Below are 24,831 nucleotides of genomic sequence, written 5' to 3' on the forward strand. Positions count from 1 at the left end.
TGCTGCAGAGGTTGAAGGGGGGTCAGACTGTCAGTGCTCAGGCCATACGCCGCACACTGCATCAAATTGGTCTGCATGGCTGTCATCCCAGAAGAAAGCCTCTTCTAAAGATGATGCACAAGAAAGCCCGCAAACAGTTTGCTGAAGACAAGCAGACTAAGGACATGGATTACTGGAACCATGTCCTATGGTCTGATGAGACCAAGATAAACTTAATTGGTTCAGATGGTGTCAGACGTGTGTGGCGGCAACCAGGTGAGAAGTACAGTGTGTCTTGTCTACAGTCAAGCATGGTGGTGGGAGTGTCATGGTCTGGGGCTGCATGAGTGCTGCCAGCACTGGGGATCTACAGTTCATTGAGGGAACCATGAATGCCAACATGTATTGTGACATACTGAAGCAGAGCATGATCCCCTCCCTTCGGAGACTGGGCCGCAGGGCAGTATTCCAACATGATAACGACCCCAAACACACCTCCTTGAAGACCACTTTCTTGTTAAAGAAGCTGCATGTCTCCAGACCTAAACCCTATTCAGCATCTTTGGGGCATCCTCAAATGAAAGGTGGAGGAGCGCAAGGTCTCTAACATCCACCAGCTCTGTGATGTCATCATAGAGGAGTGGAAGAGGACTCCATTGGCAGCCTGTGAAGCTCTGGTAAACTCCATGCCCAAGAGGGTTAAGGGAGTGCTGGAAAATGATGATGGCCACACAAAATATTGCCACTCTGGGCCCAATTTGGACATTTTCACTTAGGGGTGTACTCACTTTTTTTGCCAGCAGTTTAGACATTAATGGCTGTGTGTTAAGTTATTTTCAGGCGACAGCAAATGTATACTTTTATACAAGCTGTACACTGTACACTCACTACTTTACATTATAGCAAAGTGTAATTTCTTCAGTGTTGTCACATGAAAAGATATAATACATTATTTACAAAAATGTGAGGGGTGTACTCACTTTTGCTAAGACATTGACATTATTTACCTCTGTTGATGGAATATGTTAGCCATGAATATCATCTTGGCTATCACTCATTTTGGGCAGCTGTTGAGTGATACATTAATCAACAGTGCATATCAATTTTTATACCATTGCTTTGTAAGCTATCTGACCTAAATGCTGGGTTTCCTAATAAGTTTATTGATTTTTGCAGCTTCTCTAGATTCATAGGCTGATATGCTGTATGGGCACATATCACTGCTCCTAATTATGAAACTATTGAACACGGTGATTAAGATGCAAGCATTTGGCATACACAGTGCTCATAATATTTATAGTTTTTTTTATAGGCCATAGATAATGCCTTATTATACCTAATTTATTCTTTTGTATTATATGTCACAACTGACCTTTTATGCACATGTTGAAACTGTATTCGATATGATGTGTACATACATAAAACTGTCCACTAGATGTCAGCCTTGCCATACAATTTCATGATTTAAGTCTTGACATTTTTCTGAACCAAAGTATATCAAGTGTTTATTTATTTATGCTTATGTGGTCTCATAAATAATAAAGTCAACATCTGATTAGTCTGGACATCGCTTTCATTTAGCCAGGCCATTGGTAGTGATCTGTCTGGGATGTGGTTTGACATTAAACAGTGAACTGGTTGGCAGAGCTTTCTGGCTTAATCTCCTGGGAGGTCTTCACTGTTTTTGTAGTGTTGTTTATCTCCATGTTCTCCCTGGTTCTGCTCTTTAGAACTTACTGCTGTGTGCTCCGCCCCTCCAAATCCCCCACACACATGCACCAGTGTTCCCTGTGTTTTCAAGCATGCTGTCTTGCCAGAAAGGAATGGCTATCCACACCTGTACATAAATGTGCACTGTTACACATTCTGTTTAGTCAGGCTCATTTGTAGGCAGGGCTATTTAGGGGCCACTTCCTCTATATTGTTTCACCTGAAAGTCAACACAGACTTTTATGTCTTGCACACATGTGCTTGAATATAAGGTTTGAGACCCCCTGATCCAAATCTATATTAACTCTCCTAAATGCATGGGGCACACTTTCTGCCGGTCTCTGCATTACACATGTGGTTACAGGATAGGGCTCAAAAGGCCAGTTGAACACTTGCTTAGCGTGTGTCCTGTTGTGAGAGTAGTTCTCTTCTCAGGATGATGACTTCTTCTGTTACCCACCACCAGCTCCTAGGCTACTCAGGTTTGCACTCGTCAAACAAAGACACACTGTTCCCCAGGTATTGGCTGTGTGTATTAAACCAAACTTCAATCCCAAACACTATTTCTTTTTCCATTACATCACACTACACATAACTCCACACAACTCCTACTAAATAGTTTTTAACAGTCATTGTGGTACTCACAATATTATTACACTTTCTCAGCTCCTTCCTAGTTACCAAGGCCTATCACTCCAGGCTGGACCTCTACTCTAAAGGGGAGAACCCACACACAGCCTTCTTCTACATCCTCCTTTCACTCTTGCCTTATTGTATGGACCTCCACTTCTAAAATTAGGGGAAATCTCTCTCTGCCTAACAGTAAAAGGAAAGTAACTCTTCCTACACCTTTTTAGGGATAACATTTGACATTCTTAATTTGCTGGTTTAAAGTTTGATAGCCTTTGGGTGCAACCATTTCTTTTTGTTATTCTGATTTGCTCGAACTCCAATGCCCTCACCCTACCGTAATTCCTAACTTATATTTACTGCTTTTGTCGACATTTGACTCTGGTTCATTTTGGCCACAAACATTTGACTATGCTTTTAACTTACTTCCTGCCTGGCCCTTTGACACTGTGCACTCCTGACTCTGCTAGTTTACCAACTACTCTCTAGATTGCTGGTGCACTGACTACCCACAGCTTGTCTCTGCTGCCTAAGTTCCAAGGGGTAACTGATACCATTGCATGCACATAAAGTATCCTTGAGGGTAAATATTAGGGCAGCAATTGTTGTAAAGCCACAGCTAATCCCTATACCTTACAAGTTAGGATTTTGAGTGGCTGGAGGAGAAAGGTTTGCACAGGTGTATGTCAGACTGCAAGCAGCTGTGTCCTTGAAACAGGACCATCTTTAACACAGGGCAAAAGGGGCAGCTGCCCCAGGCCCATTAATTGTTGTAGGGCCCAAAGCAGCTGCCCCCTGAGTCCGCTCAACCCACAAATAGTTGTTGAGTGAATTTGTGAGAGCCCAAGAAAATGTTTGCCCTGGGCCCAATCAGTAATAAAGATGGCCCTGCCTAGAAATACTGTATTCTGGAGCCATGAAGGCTGGAGGTCCGGGTATGAGTGAACCAACACAGCTTGATGGGCAAACCAGATTGCCTTGTCTTGATGGCTGTTTAAATGACTACCCATGCCCTGCCTGCATTGGGTTGCAATCAGGCTAGCCAGATTGGCCCCTTACCCACTCGTATAAGGCTTACTGGACCTTAAAAGCAGCAGTGCTTCTGTGTACTTTAGTGCTTGGCTGTAATACATCATGCAGTGCAAAGCATCTGAATATAGAAAGAGCTTAAGGCTCCTTTCACATGGAGGGTCTGATTAGGTCTGTCTGTCAGTTTTTCAGGCGAACCTGATTAGACTTGTTTTTCCTCACTTTGGAGGGATTTCCTTTTACTTACTGTTGTAGCTAAAATACAGAAAGTGAAGGGAAATCTCCCCAATGGCACAAAACTGGCAGTGGTTATAACCCTCCTTACATTATCCAAAATTAAAAAAAAAAATGTTTTAGCTGTAGTTCTGCTTTAAGTGTAGTGCTATACAGCCAGTGTTTTAAAAGTTCCTAAAGGGATGTCTTCAGTTACACTTCAGTGAATCTGATTAGCAAATTTATGTTGCTCTACATGTTTGTCTATAGGGACCCCTTACTGTTTACTGTTGCCTCCAGCAGCACAGAAGAACTGTCACCATGTGTGTTAATGGTTTTTGTCAGCTAAATATGACAGTAGGACTGCCAGTTGAAGGATACTGTGTGGATGGTGGCATCTCTGCCCTACTCCGAGCCTGCATCACTGAGTTACCTTGTAATATAAATGTATGCTCCTCCAAGCAAAGCTGAAATGATGACAACGGGGATGAATATTGCTAACGCCATATTTCCTCCTTCTAAAGATGTTTCTGCAGCTGCTTCTGCCACTGTACAAAATATAGAAAAAACATGCATAAAGTTTCAGTCTCACATATAGACATACATTTTTTAGCAGAACAAAAATACTTTTTCTTTATATAACTTGTTTTAAAGAACAACATCTGTACCTGTATTGTGACCCTGACCAAACTAATCGAAAAAAAAAAAAAAAAAAAAAGTAAACATACGGCTAAGTATTACATGCTTACTTGGAGTATTTCTCTTCCCATAAACTATTTTTCTTCACTTGCACTTCACATGCTTGAAAATGTAACTACTCTAAGAGAGTTCCCTATCACAGCCCTCTCCCTCATTGCATGTCACAGTCCGCTCCTCTTCTGGGAATGTCTAATGACTCTCTGCGCTGGCCCAGCTCCTCCATCACTCCCTCCACCTTCCTACATAACCTTTTATGTAGCAGTTAGGGGAGCAGTGAACTGGAATACTAAAGAGGAGCCGTTCTTAACTTTTTATCTCAGAGGGACCCTTGAAATACTTTTCTGGTCTTAAGGAACCCCTGCTAAGAACAAGTCATGGGGGTCAGTGGAAAAATGCCTCTTACTGAGTGATTAGGGAAGAATTCCTGCCTTATATTTATGGTCAGAATGCCACCAAAGAAAGCTAAAAAGATCACTGGCATCATGTTTTCAGCTGTGGATCCAGAAACTATCCTGACATCAGAAGGGAGGTCAATCAATCACAGTTTAAGGAACCCCTAGCAACCTCTGGAGGAACCCTGGTGTTTCACATGAGCCTGGTTTAGAATGGCTGCTATAGAGTGTTGCTTGAGTGATGGCTCTGAGCCTGCTGGATTTGCTGACATCATAACTAAGATGTCGTAATGATTAAGAACACAGTCAGTGTGTGAAACGCGTCTACCTTGTCACGATTGTCATAATTTGGATGTCCAGTCAATAAATCTGGATTTTGACTCAACCTGGAGTGCTGCCAATTCCTTTTCCTTTATTAAGATGGCAGTGCTGAATACTATTCTCAGATTTTTTTGGACGTCTACACAAGGGAGGCTTTTACAGCTATAAGACATGCGTAAAATATAATCAATGCACACTTAGGAGTCTATTTCTAAATAAAGAAAAAAAAATGATTTATGAATGTCTCAGCCTTTGCATGAAATAATAGGCATAATGTTTGTAATATGTGTAGAATGTCAATTTTTACTTGTTGCCTTTCATGGGGTAAATGTAATGTTCTCTAACATTCAGTCCCAAGAGAAAATAGCCTAAGAATTGTTAAAGCACGTTTGATCAATACATAAAATAAGCTAACACAAGAGGCTAAGAACATTCAGCCAGAAAAGGTGTATGTTAGGGGTATATTTATAAAAGAATGGCAGAGTTATTTGTTTTGTGAAACTACACGTACATTTGTTTTGTGTGAATGCGGGCAAAAACAAATGTTAATAGGCTTTTTTTTACTTCAGGTCAAATGTTTTTCACTTATATTAGGAAAAGTGAATCAGGAAAATGCCGCATTATGACTGCTAGAAGGAAATGATGATCATAGTAAATAAGTATTTAAAGGTAATAAATCAGCTGCTGCAGAGACTGAACTACTATAGAGAACTGATATAATGTCACAGAAACAAAACTTCATTGTTTGACAGGTTTACCTGACTGAAACCCAACAGATCATCTCTAAGGTAAACAACTGCAACATTGTATAGATTCTGTAAAGCAGTTTCCTCTCTGCAGTAGTCGATTTGTTACACCAGCCTTTCACAATATTTTTACCCCCAAAGGGAATCCCTGCTAAAACAAATTGATTGCGAGCCAGTGGACCCCTTATATTGGTGGACAGTGAGAACAATGCCCTCTTACAGTGGTAGTCAGAATGCCACCCTTACAGACAGTGAAAAAGATCATAGGTATCATGCAGCTGGCTCTTTCAAGTGCTGTTGGTCCTGTCACTATCAAATAGGAGGATAATCAGTTACAGCCCAAGGAACACTTAGCAACCTATGGAGGAACCCTGGTTGTGCTAATAGGCAAATAGATATGTCATCACAGGGTGGTACTGCGTACACCAATATGATGAACTGTGCCATGTCCTAAAATTGACCAAGGTATAATTGAAGAAAGATAATGGACTTTTAAGGCACCAAAACTATGAAGTATTTAAAATTATCCTGAAGAAGCTCATAGTCACGAAACATGTCGAGCTGGATCTAACCACCCCAGGTTACAGCAACTCTCGACTGAGTGATACTGTATAGGATAATTCAAGTTGTAAACCCTCAGTACTACTGTTTGTCAGGGATTTAGCCAACCTTTTGGGGTAGAATGTTACTCCTTTAGAATTTGTAATTTGTACATCTGGGAATGACCTACTTTTAACTTTGTTTTTATATATATATCATTTTTGAATAAAGATAGATAATTTTAAATAGTTAAGACGCCATCGATCTACTGGTGTTTTTTGGTTGTATTTTTTAAGTGTTTTTGCAGCTTCAGGCGTTTTTATTAAGCCAATAGGAAGCACTAGGGAGAGGAGAGGGAGAGGAAATTAAGGGTGGAGAGTTGCTGTTTGAGCACAAAATGTGCGACAAGACGCTTGTAAAAAGCTCAAGTCAGGCATTTCTATTGAAGTCAATGGGGCCAAAAACAATTGTAATCTGCCAAAAGGAAGCTCATGTACTTTTTTGAGCTTCAGGCATTTTACTTCAGGTGGCAGAATGCTCAGATGAGAACATGAAATGAATGGGATTTGGCTTATTGAGGGTTTTAGAGCTTTAAGCTTCAAGCAGAAAATCCTTCAGATGTGAACGGGGCCTTATAGTTTTGGTGCCTTAAAAGCCCATTTTTTTTTTTTCAATTGAAACCTGGTTGAGAATGGCTGCATTACAGTCAGAGGTGAGCACAGGAATCTTCATACACCTATCTAACAGTGGCCTTTTCTGTTCTGGTCAAATGTTTTTAACCTATAGTGTTAGGTTATTTTCTCTATTGGTTGAATGCTCTTTACCTCTTCTGGTCAAATGTTCTTAAAGCTATTTTCTCCTAGGATTGAATGTTAATAAGTATTACATTGGCACAGGTAGAGGCGGGGGCACAAGTTTCCTGACCTGGAGTATCAGAGAAGCTCTGTACTTGATAATGGTGACCGCGGGAGTACGCTCTAACCATTCGCTCTCCGAAAATGGGGAAGAAGCAGAATGGAAAAGGCAAGAAGGTGGAGGAAGCAGAACCTGAGGAGTTTGTAGTGGAAAAGGTTCAGAATTAATTGAAGCATTTCTCAACTCACAAAAGGCTGGCAAAGAGAAGGTGACAGATGAAAAAAGAAAGTCCATTTCAGACAGTGAGTCCGAAGAAAGCAAAGAAAAAGGGGTTGATAAACCCGGAGGCTTTTCTAGAGGCTTGGAACTGGAGAGCATAATTGGAGCTACAGACAGCAATGGAGAGCTGATGTACCTTATTACATAGAAAGATTCTTGTGAATCAGATTTGGTTCCAGCAAAAGAAGCAAATGTGAAATGTCCACAAGTTGTAATTGTTTTTTATGAAGAGAGGTTTACATGGCACTCCTGTCCAGAGGATGAAGTGCAATAGAACTATTGCCATTGTAGGTTTTTTTTTTTTTTTCTTTTTTTTTTAAATTGACTTTTGGGCACTTGAATTTACTTATGGTTATGCGTTTAGTATTTTTCTGATAAACCAGACTAGTAATTCCACTGAATGTGGCCCCACAATCTATATGGTCTATAGAGCTTTTGATACATATGTATTGCTCTAGGCTTTATATAACTCTGTAGAACTGAAGTCTGAGCATCTAATGCAAACTTGCAATCGTTTTGTAGCCTTCAAAAGATGTAAGCAGTCTGGAGAACTTTGTAGTATGTGGAATGTTTCCTGACTGTATATTGTCTACTTCAATGTAAATACTGGTGAGCAGTGTTCAATAAATAGTTTTATATTCTTAAAAAAAGAGACATAAGCTCTGAAATGTTTTTAATAAATAGATCGATAATCTTCAGTAAGGGTTTTTGTTGAAACAAATGGTCTGCTTATAGGGTCTCATTTAAAAAATTAGAAAGAAATATTTAGCCTTTGCGACAGTCTACTTCCCAGTCTTACTGTGACAACTGCCTTCTTATTCACCCACTTGTTGCCTGGCTCGTCTCTAATCTTTGCTGCGACAACTTGTTGGCCAGACTTTGGCACTTGTTATTACAGAGAATAAAACAGGTGTTGTTTTGTTGTCATTGTTCTGCATGATGACACGATGGAACTTTAGTAAGAGCCGGTTCACACTGAGGCGATCCGACTTCGAGGGGCGACCTGTGAAGTCGCGGTGCACAGCATGTACCGTGACTTCGGCGCGACTTGAAGGGACTTCACATAATGGAAGTCTATGCAAGTCGCTCCCAGGTCGCCCCAAAGTAGTACAGGACCCTTTTTCTAAATCGGAGCGACTTGTGTCGCTCCTATTAGAACGGGTCCTGTACTACTCAATGGCGAGCGACCGACCGCGACTTGTCAGCCTGACAAGTCGCGCTAGTCTGAATGGGGTCTAAAGGTCATTCTCTAATATTGTATATATTCTTAAATTGTTTTGTTACCATGATGAAAAACTGTTATTTTTTTCTAGTAAAAACAGCTGTGATATTTTGGTCTGTTTTCTTTTTTTTTGCAATTGTTCCTAGGCATAGAGTAGGGAAATATTAGAAACCCTGGTTGTTATCTGTGTTTTGGCTTTTGAGAATTCTTTCTATTTTGTTCTAGTCTCCATTGTTGCTGGTTCTAAAAATGTGAGAAAGACCAACATTTTGAGTTGCCAACACAACAGGAATAGAGGGGAAGTCTTCTGATGGGGACACTTGTTACTGTGATAGTTATCTAAGAGGAGATTTTGCATTCTTTGGAGAGATGTCCCCCCATTTTTAGTCAACCATACAGGAAGTGAAGGGTAATCTCCCCAATGGGACACAGATGAAGAAAAACTGGCAAGGGGTTTAATCCTCCCCTACTCCTTACTAAAAAAAAAAGGTCTTGGCTTTAGATATACTTAAGGGTTGGTTTACTAAAACTGGAGAGTGAAAAATCTGGTGCAGCTCAGCATAGAAACCAATCAGCTTCTAGGTTTTTTTTTTTTTAATTTGAAAAACACTTTATTGAACAAGCTGAAGTTAGAAGCCGATTGGCTACTATGCACAGCTGCACCAGATTTTTGCACTCTCTAGTTTAATATATCAAACCCCTAATGTCACTGTTTAAAATGTATTAAGAGACTTGTAAATATAGAATGTCTAATGCGTCAGCTAAAATGTGGATATGATCTGGAGGCCTACATTGCTCTGGACCTGATTAATAAAACTGCAAAATAAATCCTACCAGATTTCTCCCTGATATCTGCCTTTATACCCTTCAGCACTGGGAACAGCTAAGAGAGGGGTCTGTCCAGGCTCGGCTCCTTATGTGCACATTTCCTAGCCTGGTGAATGACGTAAAATTATCTATATATACAGTACATTGTGCAATTATACGTGATAGAGTGTTATAGAAAACATGGAACCCCAGAGGCTACCTCCCCAGACTTCTACCCATTTAGTTTTAACAGCTTGTTAGACACATTCATTTGCACATTGAACTATGATAAATCGTGTGAAAACCACATATTTTATTAGGGAATCAAGTCTAATATCTTCAAAGAATTGGTAACAACAAATAACACATGTAAAAGATCCCAAAATCTACTTGCCAATTTAATGGAGAAGTAATGATAGCAGCTTGACCCCATAATGTAATAAGAACTTGAAGGTGGTCATATGTGGCAGACATTGCTGCACCATGAAGACACATTTTTTTTCTTTTACCAACATCTTACAGTGTATGGTAATTGTACTGGGGACCAGGAAGAATTTTGTCTTTTTCTCAAATCAATAAGATATTATTCTCTAATAATTCAGAACAGATAATCTGCTGACACACTAAAATTCCTATACAAAAATTAGGGAATATGGGAAGGATATGCTGGGTCACATTTTTTGAAATAGTTCATATTATTTACCAACGTATGACCCCATTAAAATGTAAATATTATCATTTCCCATTCAACACATCATTTTTAATGATGGGTGGATTTTTAAGGCTCATTTACATATGTATTTTTGGCAGAAAAAAAAAAAAAACATTGGTAATTTATGTCAAACTCCCAGAGCAATTGTACAGGTGAAAACATGACCTTTCCATTCATGCTGATGGTATTTGCTAAAGAGCACATATTCCATTTGGTTGCATAACTTCAGACACTTACCTTGTAATGCATGCTCAAACCTATCCTGTGTAGCTAGAGAAGATAAAAGGAAAAATCAGTGACTTTTAAAATATGTTTTGTGAAATGGCTTTTTATAACAGTCATAACAGTTTTTATGCAGAGCTGATACGTATAAACCAGTGAAGTTGACTTTAAAATGTTGCGTAAAAAAAATGTATTCAATTTGACTTTGCGTTTCACATTTGATACGACAAGTCAAAGACGAAGAGTTACATGTTCAATTTTATTCCTTGTTTTCCTCCAGCTTTCACATGCAGGAAATAACCTAAGAGGTAGGTGTGCATAATTTAGAGTTGCAATTCTATAGCAATAAAACATGTTCAATTCAAAAACGATAGAAAAGAATAGCTTTTGTGTTTACACAAAAGACAATACAATTTTATCTGGAATACTGTGTTTGGAGTGGAATTGTTTGTAACTACCAATAAACCTTAAAGGCAAATTCCATTGTTTGTAAAAAATAATAAATGCATCTATCAATGTGCATTTATTATATTTTGCATTGGAGCCTACAGAGCATTGTGCCCTCAATCATTAGATCCCAGGTGCAATGCTCAGGCTTAGCCCAGGTCTGTACTAAATGTGTTGACCTTCAGTTATGAGGTAAGAGGAAGCATCAGTGGATTACAGGTGTACTGATGTCACCACACTTGGTCTCCATTGAGATTTTCAAGTCCCTCTAAGATAGGTAGTCCTATATTAACAGATCCGAAATTTTTAATTTGGCGCAGATGTGCTTGGCACTTCAGGGAGAAGAAGCCCCAAATTCAGTATAAGTCAGGGGATGGTTTGGGGTGGGGGACTGGAGACTGTGACCATGTTTTATGCTGAGTAAAGAGAAGGCGCCACTCAGTGAAGCAGTAATAACAAATTTATAAAGCTCATATCAAGACTTACATAAAAGCAAAAAGTGGAGCGTCATGACCCGGCGTTCTTCCTAATTCAATGTGTACCCATTGTGGAAGCTGCCAGCAGCCTAAACCAATCTGGGGGCTGAATCAGAGTGTGGCTGCGGTGAACCACATACCTCACAGAAGGACCGTGCGGCCGTAGACGAGGAATTGGCGGTTACCGGTTTCGGAGCATGCTCACAACAACTCCTTCTTCAGGCCAAATTGGTTCGCCGCAGCCACAAGAACTGAGTAAACTGCAGGCACTCTGGAGCAATGCATTCTCAAAGCTCAAAACAAAAGCACTGACATTTTTCAAGTCTGTTCTCTAAGACCTCATTCACATGGACCTTTGGAAGTGCAGGCAGGGTCTGGGGTAAAATTATTGGTGTTTTCCCCCGAGGCAGTGGACATGTATAGCTGTCGATAAAGGTGAGGTTTACAGAAGTACAGAGCGTACAGCCATGCATCTCAAACGGTCGCTGCACCTGCCACCTGCAGCTTCCCCACCATGGGAACACACTAGAATATTTACGACAGCCCCTGCCAGCACCTCTAAACGTTCATGTGAATGAGGCCTAAGCAGCTTAGCACACTTTTCTCCCCCATCCCTGCAGTGACTTTGCAGCATTTTAGCCTTCAATCTAGGTTCACACTGAATGCGGTTTGAAATCGTGAGAGACATCCGTGTGGGTTTATGCACAGATGTCTATTGAAATCACCCCTGAAGTCACCAATAGTAGTGCAGGAACTCGGTGCAGCGCCGCAAAGTCGACGTCGCACCGATTCGGACAGTGCCATTGTCGGATATAGGTGGCGATTTGACATGTTACATTTCGTCAAATCGCCCCGATGTGAACGGGGGCTCAATCTCTGTAAGGTAAACAAAGAGAAGGGGCTCAGGGAAAGCAGAGTGTAGTGAGCTAAACTGTGAACAATAAATTACTTCACAGTGTCCGCAGCTGCGGGGGTCAATGAGGTCTTGTTTTTAATCCCAGTTACTGCTTGTTAAGAATATATTAGTATTTGTTTAGTGGTAGCCTCACTACAAGTTCACTTTAATTTTACCAGGTATTAACAACAACAATGGCAACAAAAACAATAGTCAAATGCTTTTCTGTGTCCACCAGCAGCAGGAATAAGTTAATCTGCTATTATACAAATACACAAGGATCACATTATTTCAGCAAACACAATTTATTAGTAGCTATCCTATTTTTTAGCTTAAAATGGCAGTATATCTATAATACTGGTTGTTCAATAGGAGGAATATCAAAGCACTGCCAGCTTCAATTCTCTTAGAATCAATACATCAAGAATAAGGTTTCCATGCAAAGAAGTAAGTGCATGTTCTTGGCTGTCGAGTTTCGAAGACCGTATAACACTGCGGGTGTCATTTATCAACCTGTTACTGATTAATGAGGTTGTTCTGGCTGCAGGTTTAGTCTATTTGAATGTGAGCTGAAGACAGAACAGCCACATTAAGCAATAATGGAGTTTGATGACTTGTAACTCCTCCTATTGCTCTATATAAATACTCCATAAAGAACGCAGCTGGGTCAATTACACTAAAGCATTGAGTCTAAAAGATGTGTTGAAAATACTTCTTGTTCCCCCGTAACCCTCCATTGACCACAGAACATGTTAAGAAATGTAATGAGATAACTGAAACATTTATGTTGAAAGAAGGAAACTTCATGTAGAGTGGATTCCTGTTTTCAGATAAAAGAAAAGATTTCCTAAAAAAGAGCTACAGTATAGCACCACTATCATCCAAAATTTCAAACCGTTCTCATATATGGACAAAACCCTCTATCTATATGATATGTTATCAGTCCCTTACATATTTATATATATACCTTTATTATGTTTTACTCATAAAAGTTTTAATTTTTTAATTTTTTTATTATGTAAATTATGTAATTATTAAATACTGCATTTAAATGTCTAATATATACTACTTGCATCCAGCAGGTCGTACTTTCAAGGCCACTCTGCAGCCCTTTGCCAAATTGCCTTTCTCTTATGAATAGATCTAAATAGAAGAACATCTTATAATAGAGACACAGCTGAATAAGTTATAGCAGAGGAACTCCTCTCATCCTCTTTCTTCTGGTAGATCAGTAATTATTTGCAAAAAAAAAAAATGGGATGCAAATAATCAGATCAGTATACAAATATATAAACATTCACAAACGTGTAATAAAACTGATCATAAACTGTTATACTCATAGATATGTGCTTCTGTTTTAATCGGGATGAGGCAGCCATCTCATGTCTATGATAAATTGGCCAGTTAACATTTTCGGAAGCAGCTGTGATCAACTGCAAAGGTTTGAGAACTCTGTCTAAACACTATTGTTTCTCTTTAGGTAAAACAGTGTTAAAAATCTTCCCCATAGACATAAAATCATTTGGCTTGGTCTGTTCCAGACAGGTAACCAAGTAACTTAACCACTTAAGCCCCGGAAGATTTTACCCCCTTCCTGACCAGGGGGTTTTTTGCGATTTTTTACTGCGTGACTTTAACGGACAATTGCGCGGTCGTGCAATGCTGTACCTAAACGAATTTCACGTCCTTTTTTTCCCACAAACAGAGCTTTCTTTTGGTGGTATTTGATCACCTGTGCGATTTTTTGATCATGCGCTATAAACAAAAAAAGAGCGTAAATTTTGCAAAAATAACAATATTTTTCACATTTTTTTATATGAAATTCCCCAAAAAAAAACGTAAAAATCAAAATTTTTTAACATTTTCGGCCAATTTGTTTTATGCTACATATGTTTGGTAAAAAAAATCGCAAAAAGCGTATTTTGATTTGTTTGCGCAAAAGTTATCGCGTTTACTAACAAAGGGAAAGATTTTTGTAATTTTTGGTGTTTTTTTTTAACGAGTAATGGCGGTGATCTGCGATTTTTTTTGCGGGACTGCAACATTGCGGCGGACAGATCGGACCCTTGACTGACATTTTTGACACTTTTGGGGTTACCAGTGACATTACTGCAGTAATCAGTGCTATACATATGCACTGTTACTGTAAAAATGACACTGGCAGGGAAGGGGTTAACTGTATTGGAGAGGGAGGGGTTAAGTGTGTCCTAGGGGTGTGCTTCTAACTGTGATGGGACATGTCTACTATTGTAAAAACAGAGATCAACGGTTCTACATAGTAGAACCGTCTGATCTCCATTTTTACACAGGGGAGAATGACAGGCGGCTTTGTTTACATAAGCCGCCCGCTTTTCTCCCTGTCTACCGACGATCGTAGTGTGGCCAGCAGACATCGGGTCCGCCGGTCACACGCGCGGACTCCTCAGTGAATGAGCCGGGGCGGACGCGCACCTCAGCGGGCACGCGCTCGCCCGCTATTGGCTCACAAGCCGGTCACAGGCTAGTGAGGTATATATACGTCACTCTGCCTGGCTGGGGCTGACCGCCGCAGTATATCTACTTGCGGCGGTCGGCAAGCGGTTAAGAGAATTGTAACCAGAAATTTAACTATCTTACTTTACGATAATTGTGTATATCTTTAAAAAACAGCTTCATTTTTATTATGGCCCCAGCCATAGGAATGAATGGTGCTGTTTACATGCATGTGCAGTAAACAGACTTTTCTGTGCAAAGACTATGTGGTTTTGGAAGCAATGTAAATAAAGTAATATATATATATATATATATATATATATATATTTTTTTTTAAGTAACAAACATGTTATACTTACCTGCTCTGTGCAGTGGTTTTGGACAGAGCAGCCCAGGTCCTCTTATCTGGTTCATGACCGGTGCTCCTTGCTCCTTCCGCCTCCCTCCTGTCGAGTGCCCTCGCAGCAAGCAGCTGGCTATGAGGGCACCTGAGTCGAGCTGCTGCTCTGTGTGTCCATTCTGACACGGAGCCGTGGCTTGGCCCTGCCCTCTCTTTCTCCTCATTGGTTCACTGACCTTAATTGACAGCAGCGGGAGCCAATGGCACCTGCTGCTGTCTTTTAGCCAACCCCTGACAGCTGAGGCTCTTGTGCAACATTGCTGAATTGAAATGGGTCTCAGGTCAGTATTAGGGGGGCTGCCATACACAGAAGGTTTATTTTATCCTAATGCATAGAATGCATTAAAATAAAACACCTTCTGCCTTTACAACCGCTTTAAGTATGTGGCTTCCACTGAGAATAGTGAAGGAAGATTTAAAATACTTCACCAAAGTGAAGTTGTCCTTTAACCACTTAAGCCCCGAAGATTTTACCCCCTTCCTGACCAGGGCCTATTTTGCGATTTGGCAATGCATGACTTTATTGCGTGGTCGTGCGACGCTGTACTTAAACTAATTTGACATCCTTTTTTCCCCACAAACAGAGCTTTCTTTTGGTGGTATTTGATCACCTGTGCGATTTTTTGACCATGCGCTATAAACAAAAAAAGAACGTCAATTTTGCAAAAATAACAATATTTTTCACATTTTTTTTTATATGAAATTCCCCCCAAAAAATGTAAAAATCTAAATTTTTTAACATTTTCTGCCAATTTGTTTTATTCTACATATGTTTGGTAAAAAAATCACAAAAAGCGTATTTTGATTGGTTTGCGCAAAAGTTATCGCGTTTACTAACAAAGGGAAAGATTTTTGTCATTTTTGGTGTTTTTTTTTTTTTAACGAGTAATGGCGGCGATCTGCGATTTTTTTTGCGGGACTGCGACATTGCGGCGGACAGATCGGACCCTTGCCTGACATTTTTGACACTTTTGGGGTTACCAGTGACATTACTGCAGTAATCAGTGCTATACATATGCACTGTTACTGTAAAAATGATACTGGCAGTGAAGGAGTTAACTGTATTGGAGAGGGAGGGGTTAAGTGTGTCCTAGGGGCGTGTTTCTAACTGTGATTGGCTGTGGCTACTAGTGTAAGAACAGAGATCAACTGTCCTACATAGTAGAACCGTCTGATCTCCATTCTTACACAGGGAAGAATGACAGGCGGCTTTGTTTACATTAGCCGCCTGCCTTTCTTCCGGTGTAACGGGCGATCGCGAGTGCTCGGCGGACATCGTGTCCTCCGGGCACACGCACGGGGGGGGGGGGGTGGTGTCCGTGACCGCGCGCTCGCTCCCTAGAGCCTCACAGGCTAGCGACGTGAGGGGCTGACTGCCGACGTAAATAGTCGTGCGGCGGTCGGCAAGCGGTTAAGACTCTAAAGAAATTGTGGCTTACTCTGGCTGGTTTCATTAAATAGAATATGCACACTGCTCCCTCCTATGGGACAACACAATAATAATAATATAGAGGCCTATTGATAAAGCCAATATAAACTTACTTGAAAAATTTCTTTCCACAACTTCCTGGATTTCCTTCATGCTTTGCAGCTTCTCCTCTGCTCTTAACCTACAATTTTTAAGGACTACGTATTGGTGGCTGGAGGTACATTAGGCATTCACAGGATAAATTAGTGAGTGTCGGCCATAAAAGGCCCCAAAAATTAGCCCACATGGGTTTACCTGACAGCTAAGAACGTTGTATTCTGTGGCTGAAGGTACATTAGGCATTCACAGGATACAGAAGTAAGTGTCCGCCAGTATAGGCCCCAAAAATTAGCCCACATGGGTTTACCTGTCAGCAAAGAATGTAGTACTTGGTGACTGGAGGTACATTAGGCATTCACAGGATACAGAAGTAAGTGTCGGCCAGTATAGGCCCCAAAAATTAGCCCACATGGGTTTGCCTGACAGCTAAGAACGTGGTATTTGGTGGCTGGAGGTACATTAGGCATTCACAGGATACAGAAGTAAGTGTCAGCCAGTATAGGCCCAAAAAATTAGCCCACATGGGTTTACCTGTCAGCAAAGAATGTAGTACTTGGTGACTGGAGGTACATTAGGCATTCACAGGATACAGAAGTAAGTGTCAGCCAGTATAGACCCCAAAAATTAGCCCACATGGGTTTACCTGACAGCTAAGAACGTAGTATTTGGTGGCTGGAGGTACATTAGGCATTCACAGGATACAGAAGTAAGTGTCGGCCAGTATAGGCCCCAAAAATTGTCTCAGATGAAGTAGCACCCACCGGGAATTCATCCAACATTGCGACTTCCTCATCCTCCTGCTCCTGCTCCTCGACGGCTTGATCAATGACACGACGCAATGCACACTCCAGAAAGAAGGCGTAAGGTACAATGTCACTGATGGCGCCCTGGCCGTGACTGACCAGTTTGGTGATCTCATCGAATGGCCGCAGAAGTCTGCATGCGTCCCGCATGAGCAGCCACTGGCGAGGTAAAAAAAACCCAAGCTCTCCAGAACCTGTCCTGCCGCAGAGTTCGTACAGGTAGTCGTTAACTGCATGTTTCTGCTGGAGCAGCCTATCAAGCATATGCAACGTAGAGTTCCATCGCATTGGGCAGTCACAAATAAGACATCTGATGGGCAGGTTGTGTCAGCAAGGCGAGCCATGGCTGTGTAAGATCTTCTGAAATGGCCCGAGTTTTTCCTGGCCTGCTGCAAGACGTCGTGGACCTCAGGGTATTTGGCAACGAATCGCTGCACGACCAATTCAGGACGTGTGCCATGCATGGCACGTGTGTTATTTTGTTTAGGCGCGCTCAGCAGATTGGCACCGTTGTCACACACCACTTTACCAACTGTCAAATTGAGCGGTGTCAGCCACTGATCTGCCTGTGAAGGCAAGGCTGAAAGGAGTGCAGGACCAGTGTGGCTCTTGGCTTCCAGGCACAACAGACGCAGCACAGCATGGCAAAGTCTCACCTGGCATGTGGAATAGGTTCTGGGGATCTTGGGCGGGGCAGCGGAAGAGACGGTAGCAGCGGAAAAGGAGGAGTCAGCCGAGGAGGAGAGGGAGGATGGAGGAGGAGGAGAAGAAGAGGCAGGCCTGCATGCAATCCGTGGCGGTACAACCAAATCTACATGGGTGCCACGGGTTACATGCTTGACGGCCGTCAGAAGGTTCACCCAGTGGGCAGTAAAAGTGATATACCTTCCCTGCCCGTGTTTGCTAGACCATGTGTCTGTGGTCAGATGTATCTTGGCACCGACACTGTGTGCCAGAGATATATTCACTTGCCACTGAACATGGCCATACAGCTCTGGAATGCCCTTCTGTGAGAAATATTTCCTGCCTGGGACCTTCCATAGTGGTGTTCCAATGGCCACAAATTTACGAAAGGCCTCCGAGTCCACCAGTTGATATGGCAGTAGTTGGCGGGCTATCAGTTCCGACAAGCCAGCAGTCAAACGATGGGCAAGAGGGTTATCCGGCGTCATCATTTGTTTACGCTCCAACATTTTGGCCACAGAAGCCTGCCTATTCCAGAACAACGTGAGGACGGCATCATGGAAGGTGGAGTGGAGGACAAATGTGAGGAGAGAGGAGAAGGAAAAGAGGCTGGACGGTGAGAGCCCAGAGAGTGGCTTTGTGGGTTCTGACGGTGTTGCTCCCACTGGGCATGGTGATGGGAGTTCAGGTGCCTTCTTAAGGCGGTCGTCCCTAGGTGAGCGTTGGCCTTACCGTGACTTATGCGTTGACTGCAAAGGCTGCAGGTGGCAACACTGTTGTCAGCAACGGACACATTAAAAAAGGACACACTGCGGAGCCATGTGCCGGCATCCTGGGAGCGCCAGATGTGACTGTACATGGTTGATGTACAGTCACATCTTGGGCTGATCTGGGTACTGTCGTCAGACTGCTGAGTGGCGGCTGTTGCTACCTCCTCTTCCTGATCCGATGCCAACAATGGCTACGCATTGCAAATGTCTTGTGATGGATCGGAAAATAATTCCAGTGACTCAAGCGCAGGGTAGGTGGTGGTGGTGGTGTTTGTGGTGGTGTCTTTGGGGGTGCAAACAGCAGAGAGTGAAGAGGGTACAGATAGAGAGGATGAGGAGGGTGCAGAAGAGGAAGGCTGAGTGAGCCACTAAACCAAGTCTGGTGCGTCCTTTGACGTAATCGAACGCACCTTCTGAAACTTCACACTTTGGCTCCGGCCTACTGCTCCTGCTCTACCCCTACCACCCCTGCGGAAGGGCTTGCCTCTTCCTCTGCCTGTCATTTTTTAAATTACCCTGTGACAAAAGTCTCTAGAGAATCGCAGTATATCTGGAAAAAGGTATATAACACCCGCTTCAATCTGTGGTATTGGGGGGGCCACAGTTTTATCACACCAGTTCTACAAATAATTGGCAGGACTAAAACACACTCTTAGAAAAGTATACTGTTAAATAACACCCCACTTCAATATGTGGTATTGGGGGCCACTGGTTTATCACACCAGTTGTTCAAAAAATTATCCAGTGAGTTTGGCACTGTGTATATCAGAGTTAACACAGCAAAAGAGGCAATATTGTTACAGGACACAAATACACTTATAAAAGTATACTCAGATAACACCCCGCTTCAATCTGTGGTATTGGGGGGCCACAGATTTATCACACCAGTTCTACAAATAATTGGCCAGTAACTGTTGTCACTGTGTGTAGCACAGTTAACACAGCAAAATAGGCCAAATTTTTGCAGGACTAAAACACACTCTTAGAAAAGTATACTGTTAAATAACACCCCACTTCAATATGTGGTATGTGGGGGCCACTGGTTTATCACACCAGTAGTTCAAAAAATTGGCCAGTGAGTTTGGCACTATGTGTGGCAGAGGTAACACAGCAAAAGAGGCAATATTGTTGCAGGACACAAATACACTTATGAAAGTATACTCAGATAACACCCCGCTTCAATCTGTGGTATTCTGGGGCCACAGGTTTATCACACCAGTTCTACAAATAATTGGCCAGTAACTGTTGTCACTGTGTGTAGCACGGTTAACGCAACAAAAGAGGCCACAGTTTTGCAGGACTACAATACACTCTTAGAAAAGTATACTTTTAAATAACACGCCACTTCAATATGTGGTATTGGGGGGCCGCTGGTCTATCACACTAGTTATAATACATTAAAAGTGCTTTTGTCACTGTTTGTAGTATTGCTGCAGCAACGCTCAACATACCAGTCACAATGCTGCACAGTGCACACTGCAAATCCATTATAATATGCTTTCTATATTACAAAGTATATTATATGTGGATTACACCCCTATATAGTGCACTGCACACCTATACCAAATAGCAGCCCTTAAAATGACATTTGTGGACCTTAACAGAATGATTTGTGTCACTGGCAATCTCTGTCCCTGATGAACACAGCATACCTGTCCCTACACTGAAAAGAGACTGCAGCCAATCTGTCCCTGATGAACACAGCATACCTGTCCCTAAACTGAAAAGAGACTGCAGACCAAATACCAGCCCTTAAAAGGACTTTTGTGGATCTTAACAGAGCGATTTGTGTCACTGCCAATCTGTCCCTGATGAACACATCAGACCTCTCCCTACGCTGACAAAAAGCAGAATGTTAAATGGCCGACAGCTCTGGTCTATTTATAAGGTAGGGGGCATGTCCATGTGCTGAAATGTTTCAATTGGCTGTCCCATTCCATCTGACGGCTGTGTCACGGGTCAAAGCTCTCCCTAATGTAAACTAACATGGCCACCGTGAACAACGCCATGTGTTTGCAAAATTGGCGGGTTGCGAACAAGCAAAATTTTCTGCGAACCGACCGCCGGGCAAACCGCAAGGCCATCTCTAATAGTGAATAAGTGTCACAGAATTCAAGGAAGTAAATGTGTGTCCTCACAACATACAGTATGTTTACAAAATTCAAGATCATTTAGATTATGAGTAGGCTGAAAAATAATTGAAATACAATGTGGAAATTAATATATGATTTTAGATTTTTCACTATTTATGTTATAGAACTGGGATTTTAAATGGTACCAATAATACATCAAAAACTTTCATAAAACCTTAGTTTTTTTGTGCAAAATATTAAAATAAAAATGTCTCAGACAAATCAATAAAATTAATACATAATATGAACACCCCCTGGGCTCGTCATCTCCACGTCAACTGTCACATAATATGATCTAGTTTGTTTATTAATAAAATATAGGCTCTTCATTACCTTACCTCAAATATGTTTGGCTCTTCAAAATACGATTTCTTCGGTTTCCAAACAGCCACCCTTTAGGTCCCTCCTCAATAAATACAGAAATCATTCAAAACTAGCCATAAATGTTTGTGCTGTCTAGTATATCAAGTAAATGTATCTGACTTTTGGGGTTACAGTCTCTACAAATTAATGATTCCCATGATTTTGATTTAGCTTTTTTTGAGGATTGTCATTTTTGGAGTAGGGTTTAAATGTTGTTCATACCTATTATATTCCATAGGGAATCAGCACAGGGGGTGAGTGGATTTGTGGGTCCCTTTTCCTTTTTCATTAGTTCAATGAAACACTTTGAGATTTAAGGCTCAAGGACCATCCCATCTTGTAGTGTTTTTAGACATACAGTATAAACAGTTTACTAGGTGGTATTACATGACAACGGACAGGGTGATGAGCCTAGGGCAGTGAGGGCTAACCATGGCACCCCAGATGTTTTGGAACTACATTTCCCATGATGTGTCACTACACTGCAGAGTGCATGAGAATCATGGGATATGTAGTTCCAAAACATCTGGGGTGCCAAGGTTTGCCATCACTGGTCTAGGGGGTGTTTGTATTTATATATTTGTTTTATTGATTTGTCTAAAACATTTTTAATATTATATTTTGCACAATAAAAAAATAAGGTTTTATGGACGTTTTTGATGTTTTTGGAAACATTGAAAAATTCTTGTTCTAGAGTAGAGTAGTTTTGCTAATCTTATGATCTTACAGGGCTTGTGGGTGCCAGAAGTTTTGATATTATGTTCATGGTTCTTTTACCGAATTATTAGGTTTAGATTTTAGCCATAGATATGCTTTAACCTTTAAAGTGAGTCATAAAAAATATTGACAAATTGATTCAGAAAAATTACATCTCCTACAATCAAAGCTCATATTATGTCAGCTGCTTTATACTATATTGTTTAAGGCAGACACTGTTGGATAACAAGTCAAACAACTCTTTTAACTGTGGAAGCATTTGTTTAGTGTAACCTAGTCGAGATTCTCTCACTTTTAATGTCTCTACTGGGTGACATGGAACGCATTGAAGGTTGAAAAGACCATCTGCTTACAAGGGCCAACTCAGGATAAAGAATAATTTGATTGTAAGAACATTTACTTGTAAGGATATCAACCGGTAAGTTTTCTGACAAAAACGTTAAGAGTTAAGGTCTAGAAGGACTTTTCAGTATGACTTTTTATTTCACAGTTCTGTGACATAACATGATTTATAGGATTATTCCTAAAATGCTTCCTTTTACTGCTGGGTAAATGTAAGCTAAATCTAATAAAACCCCTTTGATGCTAGAAGGGCATAAAATAACATCCTTTAGCAGAGAAAGCATTTTTAGCGACATTTCTGTATTTTATGGCCTTGCACTCTTACAGACAGAGGACAGAGGAAACTAATGTTAACCACACACATAACCATTGTCAGGCAGTTTCAACCATTTTCAACACTTTTGATAGCAAAAGTGAATAAATGGGTCAGGACAACCTAAGATCAACAATTGCAATCATTTTCAGTTTCAATAGACAGTTTTGATGTTAAGTTTCATTGACCCATTCAGTTGGTGCATTCAAAAGCTGGTTTAAATGATTTATAGTCGTTAAATTGCTGAATTTCTGAAATGTTCACTGAGCTAGATAAAGGCAAAGCTGTGTTACCTTCAGTAATTCAATCAGGTGCAAAAACGCAAGCCCAGATTTTACCTGAGCTCAGTAAACATTGACATTACAAAGTGAACAGTCACTATTCCTGTATAAAAATCGAACTTATTGTGTGAATGGTCAGCATAATGGATTGGAAATAGGGAAACTATAAAACATGCAGTTGCTCAGTACCTTTACAGATTGGAAGAGGTCCACTCCACTGAGAAGGCTGGCCCAGGATACACTTAATAGTGACTTCTCCCATCAATTCAAAGCCTTCATAGCACATAAACGTGAGTGATTCTCCAGGTAGATAGAGTCTTTTGTAGAGAATTTGGTAACCATTTTCTGGTAGACCAGGATTGTCACACGCAAGGGATTCTTCAGCTGTAAAATATAGAACAACCAAAAGCTAGGTAAATACACAGGGATTCATAGGACATATGAAAGGAAATATATAGTGATTTTTCATATACTTTCTTTATTTTAATATTTAATTATGTACAAGGTAGATTAATATGAATATGGCAAACTTGAGGGTAGAGCTCATTTTCAAAACAATGCCTAATTGAAACATTGTGAATAGACTAAATTGCCTATGTTGGAATAGACTGTAATAGCAGAGATCAGATTATGCACACAGCTGAATGACTTGGTCGGGGGATGTGTACTCATCCCTCACAGTAGATTGGTGGGTAAGGCAGAAGATGCCAACAGTCATGCAGGCAGTGCTTGACTTTTTATTTTTTTTTGAAAAGCATGCTTTACAATCTTTGTGTCAAAGATGCACTCTGTATAAGGCTAGATGACGGAGCTTTGCTAATTTCAGATGGGTTTGGCATACCCATACCGGTCTATGTGAATACAAAACCCACTTGAAAATGGTGAAATGCAGGTCAGAAGAAGGTCAACTGCAGAATAAATGCACCTTTCGAAGCATTCTAAATGATCACAGAAGCATTTCAAACTGATGTCCAATTGATGTCAAAAACATGAGTCCAAAGCCTGTCAACACAGTCCCTAATTTGTATTTTTATAACTGATTTCATATAGGGAAAACAATGATATTGAAGATTAGCATGCTTCTATAACTATATTTGTGTAAACTTGTATGAGAATACTTTTCCTTCACTTTTATGTAAAAAAATTATATCCACTAATATATATATATATATATATATATATATATATATATATATATATATAGTAAGACCTTGGATTGAGAGTAACTAACTTGGTTTGAGAGCGTTTTGCAAGACAAGCAAATTTTTTAAAAATAAATTTTGACTTGATTAACAAGCGACATCTTGATATACAAGTAGAGTCACGTCACAACGGAGTATAAATGAGAAGAGAGGCGCCTCTAAGTGTAGCAATATGGTTACATTTAATGAAGGTACAACATTTAGCAACTCACATGCTTGATGATTAAAAGAGGCACATCTAAGTATGCAGGCATCCGGGGTAAAGCTGTCTACATAGACCATCCTCTGCACCTCCATTAACGTCATTACTTCCACGCTGCACTCCACAAGCACTTCAAGCCTCGTTTTCAGATTGCTCTACTGCAGTGTAGACTTCCCGGTCACGATTGCAGACTGACAGTGTTGAGAGTCGGCGGTGAGGAGGATGGTCTATGTTGACAGCTTTACCCCGGATGCCTGCATTCTTAGATGTGCCTCTTTTAATCATCAATCAGATGCTAAATGTTGAACTTTCATTAAATCTAACCATATTGCCACACTTAGAGGTGCCTCTCTTCTCTTTTATACTCTGTAGCTCCTGCTGGTCTTTGCTTCTAATATCCTTGTGGAGGCTGCCATTTGTGGATGGACATTTTATGGTTACACAACCT

The 24,831-nt window shown here is 40.9% G+C and overlaps 1 protein-coding gene and 1 pseudogene across 2 annotated transcripts in view; one reads left to right on the top strand and one right to left on the bottom strand.

The window, feature by feature from the left end:
- Nucleotides 1–24,831, bottom strand: part of SEZ6L (seizure related 6 homolog like) — a 636,929-nt gene that overhangs the window by 31,160 nt on the left and 580,938 nt on the right. Inside the window, exons 13-15 of the mRNA XM_082244006.1 lie at nucleotides 23,169–23,363; nucleotides 10,372–10,404; nucleotides 3,995–4,109 (exon numbers count right to left, since the gene is read on the bottom strand). Of these exons, the coding sequence (XP_082100132.1) occupies nucleotides 3,995–4,109; nucleotides 10,372–10,404; nucleotides 23,169–23,363 (343 nt within the window). The remainder of the gene's footprint in view (nucleotides 1–3,994; nucleotides 4,110–10,371; nucleotides 10,405–23,168; nucleotides 23,364–24,831) is intronic.
- LOC309544976 (chromobox protein homolog 3-like) lies at nucleotides 7,255–7,667 on the top strand (annotated as a pseudogene). The gene has a single exon. The product of its transcript is annotated as a chromobox protein homolog 3-like (transcript).

The sequence above is a fragment of the Pelophylax lessonae genome, assembly GCF_965119305.1.
Source record: "Pelophylax lessonae genome assembly, chromosome: 1".
Classification (NCBI taxonomy): Eukaryota; Metazoa; Chordata; class Amphibia; order Anura; family Ranidae; genus Pelophylax; species Pelophylax lessonae.